Consider the following 10,824-nt stretch of genomic DNA (forward strand, 5'->3'; position numbering starts at 1 on the left):
GGTTAAAAGCAAAAGATAAAATAAAAAAAGATGAGATCTATTTCTAATCTAAACAGATAAAGCAAAGAAAGCCCATATCTTTCATTTATTATATTTTTTTAAAAAAATTTATTTTATCAAAAGAGAAATTTTATTATTATTATTATTTTTTCGAAAAGAGATAAAGATTATTTTTAAAAGATAAAGATGCACTTAAAGAAGATAATTATGATCTAAAGAAGATAAAAAATGTTATAAAGATAATAAGCATGAATGAAAGACGATATGGTAAAGATGATATAAATGTTATCAATATGAATCTAAAGATGTTCTATAAAAAACAAAGATGATCTAAAAGATTATTTAAAAAGATAATCTAAAAGGTGAATATAAACGAAAGATCTAATGACAAAGATGATCAAGATGGATTTAAAACAAAGATGATTTAAAAAAATAAAGATAATCTAAAAGATGAATCTAAAGAAGATCTAAAGATAAAGATGATCAAGATAGGATCTAAAAGAAAGATGATCTAAAAAATAAAAATAAAGATGATCTAAAAATTGGGAGGAAAAATATCTTAAATTTTTTATGGAGAGAGGAAAAAAAAAAAAAGATCTAGAAAGAAAAGATATAATCTAATAAAATTTTTTTTTTTTTTAAATCTACCTCGTTTTTCTTCTTTTTGATTTTTATTTTTTCTAGAAAATTAAATATGAAAAGAAAAAAAAAGAAGAAGCTTTCTTAAGTTTAAAATGCGGATCTGAAGCTCAAGGTACCCCATGGTGGGCGCCAAACTGTTTACGCTCCGATCTATACCGATCTCTGTAGTGAGGTCTGCTCAAATCTTAGCAAAAACTGAGTTATTTTTTAAAAAGTAGAGAAAGTGGGGTCTCTTGAATTATGGGCTAAGAAAAAATCTCAAATCTATACAAATCCAGTATTTTTATGAATCCACTGGCAGCACCAGCTCGAAATCTATATTTTGACCTAAAAAAGGTTCTAAATTTAATCAAATCTAATAATAATTTAATTTTCAAAAATATAATAAAATAAAACAAAGAATTAAATAAATAAAAACAAACTAAATTAAGCAAAAAAAAATGATACTTACCTCTAGCGACCCGAAACCTAGAGTTTCAGGCTTGGATCCGGCCACTCTTCCAATTTGCGCCACCATCTCCTTTTTCTGATACCTTTGCTTGCTGGAATGGGTAGATCTAAGGTCCTTTGACCTAGAGTTCCTAAGGCAAGGGAAAAAGCTGGGGATTTAGGTATGGTCTACCTGAGCTTTTATTGGTATTGGAGAAGAATTTCTCTTAGTTTCTTAAAGTTTTTGGGATCTCAAGAGGTTGAATATGAATTCAGAGATTTTCTCTGATTTTTGGGGATTTTTGTTTCAAATTTTTTAGGAATTTTCTAAGGGTTTCTCCTATTTTGGGTATTTTTGGGTAATTTTTCTAAGTTCTAAGGAGTTTCTTTCTTTTTTGGGTCTCTTTTTAATCCTCCTTTTGGGTTAGGGAAAGGGGGCATTTATAAGATTCAATAGGTGATTTTTCTTGATTTTTTGGAATTTTTTTGGAATTGTTTGGATTTATCTTGGAGTTTGAACCTGATCTAATTCAAGAAAACACCTTTATTGCATCATAAAATGCATTTACTGTGTCATCAAACGACTTATGGGCCCACTAGGCCGCGTTACAAACCAGCCCACGACGGGACACTTGGGTCTCATAGGGACTAAATAGTCATTTGTTATACATTTTTATCTGTAAGTCCGATTCAGGCGATTCTTGAACCGTTGGAAAGACCTCGGGCTCTACTTCAAGTTGAGATAGTATTTGAGTAGTTTTGGAGCAATTAAATAGGGTTTGGATTACCTATGGTCTACTAAGGTTTGTGTGGTCATTGAAGACAAAAATCGAGGTTTTTAGGAGCTCCCTTAGCCAGAAGATCAAAGGGGTGTCTACATTCATGAATGTATAATTATCATGAATTTTGAATGAGGTTAAAGTTAAAAACTTGTCTTTTTTAAATTTTTGATTGATACGAAATTAAAAACTTGTATTTTTTTAATTTATTTTAAAGATGTAGTGGCATTATGAATGATATATGAATGTGGTGAAAGTTAAAAACTTGTATTTTTTAAATTTTGATTGATACAAATTAAAAACCTGTATTTTTTAATTTTATTGTCAAGATGTAGTGGCATTATGAATGACTATATCATTTTCAATATTTTTTTTATTGATACTATACCATTGTAAATTTTTTTTTCCTGATTATAGGTTTGGCTGATGCAAACTATTTTTATTTATAATGTTACATAAAAAAAATAGCTTCGAATTTTTAGGTATGCATATGTATTTTTCAATTTTATTGTCAATTTTATTAATGCACTAAAATATGTGTTCTTGAAGCTAGATATATAATTAAATTTTTATTGATACATAATTATGTCAAGAACGTATATTTATCATGCAATAAAAACTTTTATTTTTTAATTTTATCATCAAAAAGAAGATATGTGGCGAGTCTACATGTCACTACCCGCCCCCGACGACCATACCTTACATGGCGACAAGGGATCGAGCGCAGGTTCGTGATCCCAATGCAACGTCTATCACTCATGCCGGAGCAGACTCAACGCCTTTAGTTTCGATAATCGAGCAAACCATGGAAATACTATAAAATACTTAAGAACTTAGCGAACCCTAAAATAAAAAATATATTATATTAAAATCCTCTCCAAAATTTCTACAATAAAGGTCTAGGGACCAAGGCCCGTGATTGCAGAGTTTACAGAAAACAGTTACAATGGCTAAGAGCCCATCCTCGTACAAGCACTAACTCCTTCTCGAGGTGGCTGCTATGATTCCCCAACTGCAACCCGTGCTCCCGACTCTGGACCTGTTGCTCTCAGTCTACAACAAGGGGAAAGAAAAATAATGAGATGCGCTCGAAAGCCCAGTAAGTAGGTTTAGCGCTATGCATCTATAACAATTCTATTCATGTGGGATAATAGTTCAACCACTCAATAGGAAGTCATAGTTTAGCATATATGAATATAAAGTCAAGATAGTGAATACGAACATTACATTTAAACGACAGTCAACATTAAATCAGTGCAATCATGAGCATTCAATCAGTGTAATCATTAACATTCTAGCAATGCAATCATAAAACATTCCTTATTAGAAAATTCGACCATTACCCACTCACTCCCTAAACCATTACTCCCGTAGTAGAGGCCCTATCCATCAGGCTAAGCCAATCCCATTGCTTAAGACCTCTACCATCTCATATGAGGGAGTGTAATGACAAGTGGGGTAATCCACTTCGTAATACCCTCAACACACGCACACAGTTCCCAATGCGCATTAGGGGTTTGATAGACCCTTATCTTGCAAGCCATCAATTGTATATCTCATCTCATTTCATTTCATTTTATGAATTTAGGGTGCGACCCTCTATCCTCTCCCCTAACCTGTTCCTATAATTATGCAGGTTAGGGAATATGCCAGTATCACTTTCCTTACTACCGATGAGTGTCCCATTGCTTAGCAGGCAATATCATAACAGTAACCACTACCGATGAGTGCCCCACCTTGTAGTGGCCAATATCCACATGAGCAGTGGCCATTCAACACAATATCATAACAGTACCCACTACCTGTGAGTGTCCCACTGTGTGGTGGCCAATATCACAACATCATAACATGCTCAAGCATTTAATTCATTCATGCTAAATCAGTGCCTTATGATAGATAATAGTTTCATCATGCAATGTTTGTGTCTTACTCAAAACTATCTAGCAGTCACATAATGTCATGACACTTATCATAAAACACTCATTTTATGAGAGCCATCACATTGCGGTTATCCTTAACAATCAACATTAGCATTACGACACTTGTCATGTAACATTCGTCATGAAGCTATCACAGAGGCATGACATTTATCAATTTTCACATAACGCATAGCCGCATAACACCGTTTACATGATACTGTCACATTTAGTATTCATCACATGAAAATTTTCACATAGCATTCATGCTTATTACCTATCAAAGATAACACCGGCGGCGTTACATAGATAGCGCTACTCGCATGGTGCTACACGCACGGTGTTGCATGCACTACGTTACGCTCACGGCACTACGCGGACGACGTTGTGCGCATGGCTCTACGTGTACAGCGTTATGTGCTTGGCATTACGCGCAAGGTGTTGCCCGCACAACACTACGTGCATGACGTTGCACTCATGGCATTGCACGCACGGCGTTGCATGCACGGCATTGCACACACGATGCTAAGCTTTCTGCTACAGTGAACCATGACATATCATCATATTTCGGGGCATAACTCTCAATGGGGAATTTTAAAATGAGTATGCAACTTTGATTGCATTCAAAGATCTTCCCAATGGTGGCGATTTGAAGGTTTTTGGGCATCGTTTGCTAGGGCAAAAGCACGTCCCAACAAGGGTCACTGTTGTTGGAATTTACAGCGACTGTGAGCAGTGACATGTCTCTACATTTTAGGCTATATCTTTCAATATGTGCGATATTTTATCATGACATAAAAAGAAAACTTAAAGTAGACATATGTATCTTCTATTTGAGACTAATTTAGTCCCATTTGGACGCCATTTGGTCACTGAACATTTTGATGCAAAAATAGTCACAGTCCTGAAAATTATTATTCTCAAGTTAAAATGCTTTTAAAGAACACTTAAATGTTTCATGGCCAAGGTACCCTTGAGGCGTGGGACCTTGTTCATGTTAACTAATCTCACAATGAACTATTTCACGAGTTTTCGTGAATAACAAGATCATTTATATTGTTGAATCTGTCATGGTATTGGGAAGCATGAATCTAAAATTTCAATCTTCCATCAACCCATTCATACAATTTCATTCTATCATCCTACCCACCATGGATGCATAAGAGTTAAACCTACTTACATTGCCTCTCATGGTGCCGTTAACCTTCCCTCATGGACTTTGATGGTTTTCCTTAACCTCAAGCAAAGGCTTTCCAAAGATACAGCAGCAGCAGAGGGCTCACGCTTGAGCTTTAGAGAGAGAAAATAAGAGTTGAGAAAATGAGGGAGGCAGCGGCAAGATGGGAGGGGGAGGGCTTAAGTACTTAGGGGTTAGGTTTAGGTGAAGGTCACTGTAGCTGACGGGTATGGTTCTGATAGGCGCGGCGTTGACATATACGGTGCTAGCAGTGGTCACATCTTCGTTTTTCATGCGCGGCATCAACCCTCTTTTGCCTTCTCGGGCGCGACGATAGCCCTTTACAAGCGCGGCGATAGTCCCTTATGCGAGCGGCGTTAGTCCCTTATGCACGTGATGATAGTCGCTTACACGCTGGACAATAGTGCCTTACACACGTGACGATAGTCCCTTACGTGCGTTGCGATAGTCCCTTATGTGCATGGTGACTGTCCCTTACGCGCAAGGCAATAGTCCAATCTTATCACCGAGCATGTGCCTCCTCTACTACACACACAACGCTGCCCCTCCACGGCCTCTATCGTCGTGAGCACCTCATGACTGAGGAAAAGTTTGTGGTCCTTGCATCATTCCCCCCTAAAAAAAGAGTTTGTTCTCAAAATGAAACCGTTATTAATATAAAAGGTGGCGGTTACGTCTCCCGGATTTCATCCTCCCATTCCCATGTTGATTCTTCTCTTGAATGATATTGCCATTATACCCGGACTAGGGGGATTTCTTTATTGCATAAAACCTGTACTCTTCTGTCTATTATCCCAATTGGTTGCTCAACATAGGTAAAGTCTTCCCTGATCGAGATTGGTTCGTACTCCAAAACATGAGATGGGTCGGGCTGATACGTCCTTAATAGGGATACATAGAAGACATTGTGAACATTGACCAAATCGGGTGGCATGGCAAGTCGGTATGCCACACTCCCAATTCCTTCCAGGATTTAAAAAGGCCCAATGAATCGTGGGCTCAATTTTCCCTTTTTGCCAAATCTCATTATGCCTTTCGTCGGTGATACATTCAGGAAGACACTATCACCTACATCAAACTCAAGGTCTCTCCTGCGGTTGTCGACGTAACTCTTTTGCTGACTTTGAGTTGTCTTGAGCTGCTCTCAAATTAAGGCAATCTTCTTAAAGGTCATTTGAACGATTTTGGGCCCCAATAATTTTCTCTTGCCCACTTCATCCCAATAGATGGGCGACCTAAACTTTCTTCCATACAGGGCCTCAAAAGGTGCCATTTGAATACTGGCTTGGAAGCTATTGTTGTAGGAAAATTCTATTAGAGGCAAATGGTCTCTCCAGTTTCCCTTAAATTCAGTGACACACGCCCTTAACATGTCTTCCAAAATCTAAATGGTTCTCTCTGATTGCCTATTTGTTTGGCGTGAAAGGCGGTGCTAAAGGTAAGCCCGATTCGCAAGGCAGACTGCAAACTTTCCCAAGACCTAAAGGTGAACCTGGTGTCCCTGTCGAACACGATGCAGATAGGTATTCCATGCAACATCACAATTTCTCTAATGTATAAATGGGCTAGCTTATCCAGGGTATAGGTCATGCGTACCGGCAATAAATGAGAACCTTTAATTAGTCTGTCCACAACTACCCAAATACTATCATGCCTTGCACTTGACCTTGGCAATCCAGAAACAAAATCCATCGTAATGTGTTCCCATTTTCACTCTGGTATTGGTATGGGCAAGGGCTACAACAATGCAGTGGGTTTCTGATGTTCCGCATTCACTTGCTGACACGTCAAGCACTTAGCGACAAATTGTGCTACCTCTCTCTTCATGTTGTTCCACCAGAAGGTCTTTTTTAGATCCTGATACATTTTTGTACTCCCTGGGTGTACCGTGTAGCGGGAGTGACGTGCTTCATTCAGAACAGGCCTTTTTATACTTTCAACATTAGGGACACATACTCGGCCCTTAAACCTTAACAACTCATAGTGAAATCCTCTCTTCCTCACATTTTTATTTCTTCAAGGATCTTCATAAGTTGAGTGTCTTCTTTTTGCGCCACCCGGATCTGTTGAAAGAGCTGAGGCTCTATCCTCATACACGAAAGCATCCCTGTCGCATCATCAAGGGGTGGAGTTCGGTGCCATTCCACTGCAGCTTCTAGTAATGTCATCTCCCTGACCATCAAGTGTGCCACTGAGACCACAACTTTTGCGACTCAAGGCATCTGCTACTACATTAGTTTTGCCTGGGTGGTACTCGATTGTACAGTCATAATCATTCAATAAGTCTATCCATCTTCTTTGCCTGATGTTCAATTCCTTCTGGGAAAATAGGTACTTGAGGCTCTTGTGGTCTGTGAACACTTTAAACTGGGCCCCATAAAGGTTGTACCTCCAGATTTTCAATGTGAACACTACGATCGTGAGCTCCAAGTCATGAGTCGGATAGTTTTGCTCGTACAGCTTTAGCTGCCTGGAGGCATACACAATAACCGTATGTCTTTGTATTAGTATGCACCCAAGCCCTTTATGGGATGCATCGGTAGAAACCATAAAAGCTTCATTTCCATTGGGTTTAATCTTCTCTTGAGTTCCTGGAAACTCTCTTCACAACCCTTTGACCACTCACATTCTTCTAGGTCAGCCAAGTAAGGGGGAGTGTTATCTCTGAGAATCCCTCCACAAAGCGCCTGTAATATCCTGCTAACCCTAGAAAGCTACGAATTTTGGTCACATTTATCTGTCTCTCCCACTTAAGTATGGCTTCAATCTTGGTGGGTTCGATCGTGATCCCATCTTTGGAAATGGTGTGTCCAAGGAAAGACACACTAGGGAGCCAAAACTCACTCTTGCTTAATTTAGCATACAATCTTTTTGACTTCAGAGTTTGCAAGACACTTCTCAAATACTGCTCATGTAGTTCTTGGTTTTTTGAATGAATCAAAATATAATTAATAAATACCACTACAAAATCGTCTAGGAAAGGTCTGAACATCCTATTCATCAAATCCATAATTACAGTGGGGGCATTGGTTAACGTGAACGTCATCACTAAGAACTCATAATGACCATATCGAGTTCTGAAAGCAGTCTTTGGGATGAGTCCCTCCTTGATTCGCAGCTGGTGATACCCCGAATGGAGGTCGATCTTTGGAAACATCTGGGCCCTTGGAGTTGATCAAATAGGTCATCAATTCTAGGCAAAGGGTACTTGTTTTTCACCATCACTAGGTTCAACTGCCTATAGTCAATACACAGTCTTAAGGACCCATCCTTCTTCTTCACAAACAAAACCGGTGCACCCCAAGGTGACACACTAGGTCGAATGAATCCCTTATCCAATAATTCCTACAACTGCTCTTTTAGCTCTTTCAATTCTACTGGAGCCATTCTATACGAGGCCTTGAAGATGGAAGCAGTGCCAGGTACTACTTTTATCTCAAATTTGATTTCTCTTCCTGGCGGTAGGGACAACAATTCCTCTGGGAACACCTCACGGTATTCCTTTACTACTGGTATCCCTTCCAACTGGGTCTGGACACCCCGATTCTCTACCACATAAGCTAGGTACCCTTCACACTCATTAGCTAGAAGGTGAGAGGCCCAGATGGCAGAGATGAGGAGCATTGTGGATTTGCCTCTAATGCCCCTGAAGTGTATTTCTGCTTGGTCGGGACATTTAAAGGTTACCCACTTTTCATGGTAGTTGACAGTGGCATGATGTGTAAACAACCAATCCATGCCTAGAATCACATCAAAGTCTTGAATGTCTAGGGGGATTAGATCCATAGGTAGGTCGCACCCATCAATTGTAAGCTTACACCGTCTATATACTATATCAGTTTCCATAGAGCCTCCCACAGGAGTGCATACTACTAAAGTATAATTGAGACATGTAGGTGCAACATTCATGTAACAGACAAAATGGGGTACGACAAATGAATGAGAGGATCTAGGGTCAATTAAGACTTTAACATTAATATCACAAATTGAGATCGTACCTCTGATTACCGAGGTGAATGCCTTGGCCTCTTGTTTGGTGAGTGCGAACACTTGACCTTGGGTCTTCGGGCAATCCTCGGGCTTAATCATTGGGCAATCCCTCACCCAGTGGCCAGGCTTGCCACATTTCATACACACATTCTTCTTTCGATAACATTTCGCGGTAGTGTGGTTGTCTCTCCCACAATAAGTACAATTCAGGCGTTGATCTGTGTCCATAATGCCTGGGAGACTCTTTGGGATCCTCAGATTAGGTGGGTATGGCCTTCCTCTGGTGTTTCTTCTTGTAAACTGTTGGGATTTCTTCCCAAACCTTCCCGACTGCACGACTTTTATTTTTCCTTCATTCCTTGACCTGCGATCCTCGTAGTCTGCCTCAATCTTTAGGGCATGGTCTACCATCGGGGAGTGCGAATTTATATTGACCGACATCACTCTACTTTTGATATTTGGTTGTAAGCCCCTTTCAAATTTAGCCACCTTCTACTTCTCGATATTTATGATGTGGGACGCATACCTAGAGAGCTCTACAAACAGGGCGGTGTATTGTTTGACATTCATATTCCCTTGCTGGAGTTCAATAAATTCTACTTCTTTCATTTCCTTGACTAAATCGGGGAAATACTTCTCGTCAAATGCTGCCAAAAAGTTCTCTCAGGTGACCTCGATCCCTGCCTCCCTCCAAGTCTGCTTCACCGAGTCCCATCAGTATTTTTCTTCCCCTTCTAGCATAAAGCCCCCTAGCCTAACCGTTTGCTCATCCGAGCAGTGTAACACCTCTAAAATTTTCTCTATTCACGTCTTCCACCTATCAGCCTTCTCCACTCCTCCCTGCCCCAAAAGGTTGGGGTTGCCATTCTCCTCAACCTCTCCATGAGGCTACTGTCATTCTGCTCTGGAGTAGGGGTAAAATGGGTTGACATCGATTCCTTCATCATTTGGGTCATAGTCCCCAGAGTCCTGTAGAACTTGTTGAGTGCCTCAATATTTTCATTACTGGAATTCGCATTGTGGTTACGAGTTCTCAACATCTTTTAACCTAGTCACAAGAACACCTAGACACTAGTCTACCTCAAAGCTAATCTAAGGACTCTCCTAACTCCCTTGGCCAAAAATCCTATCATAGCTGCTCTGATACCATAACTGTCACGACCCTGCCCTCAACCACCATACCTTACTTTGCGACAAGTGATTGAGTGCGGGTTCGTGATCCCAATGTAACGTCTGTCACTCATGCCAGAGTGGACTTAGCGCCTTTAATTTCGATAATCGAGCAAACCATGGAAATACTACAAACAATTTAAAAACTTGGAAAACCCAAAAATTAAAAAGATATTACATTAAAATCCTCTCCAAAATTTCTATAATAAAGTTCTAGGCACCGATGCCCGTGATTATAGAGTTTACATAAAACAATTACAAATTGGGCTAAGAGCCCGACCTCGTACAAGCACTAACTCCCTCTCGAGGTGGCTGCTCTGATTCCCCAACTGCAACTCGTGCTCCCGACTCTGGACCTGTTGCTCTCAGTCTACAAGGAGGGGAAAGAAAAATAATGGGATGAGCTCGAAAGCCCAGTAAGAAGGTCTAGCGTTATGCATCTATAGAAATTATATTCACGTGGGATAACCATTCAACCCCTCAATATGAAGTCATAGTTTAGTATGAATATCAGGTCAAGACATCGAATATGAACATTACATTTAAATGACAGTCAACATTAAATCAGTGCAATCATGAGCATTCAATCAGTGTAATCATTAACATTCCAGCAGTGCAATTATAAAACATTCCTTATTCAGAAAATTCAACCATTACCCTCTCACTCCCAAAACCATTTACTCCCACAGTAGAGGCCCTA

At 39.6% G+C, this 10,824-nt stretch overlaps 1 protein-coding gene across 1 annotated transcript; it reads right to left on the reverse strand.

Annotated features, from left to right (window-relative positions):
• Positions 1-8,309: 8,309 nt before the first annotated feature.
• On the reverse strand, positions 8,310-9,365 carry LOC110007560 (uncharacterized). The gene has a single exon (XM_020669123.1). It carries the CDS (start codon positions 9,363-9,365, stop codon positions 8,310-8,312), a length of 1,056 nt encoding a protein of 351 aa, XP_020524782.1.
• Between the last annotated feature and the right edge of the window lie 1,459 nt (positions 9,366-10,824).

The sequence above is a fragment of the Amborella trichopoda genome, chromosome 3 (genome assembly GCF_054954075.1).
Source record: "Amborella trichopoda isolate Santa Cruz 75 chromosome 3, AtrichopodaSantaCruz75HAP2 v2.0, whole genome shotgun sequence".
In the NCBI taxonomy this organism is placed as follows: Eukaryota; Viridiplantae; Streptophyta; class Magnoliopsida; order Amborellales; family Amborellaceae; genus Amborella; species Amborella trichopoda.

Bases quoted from the DNA above. Each gene is read 5' to 3' on its own strand.
- LOC110007560 (XM_020669123.1), bottom strand. From the start codon at position 9,365: ATGGTAGACCATGCCCTAAAGATTGAGGCAGACTACGAGGATCGCAGG.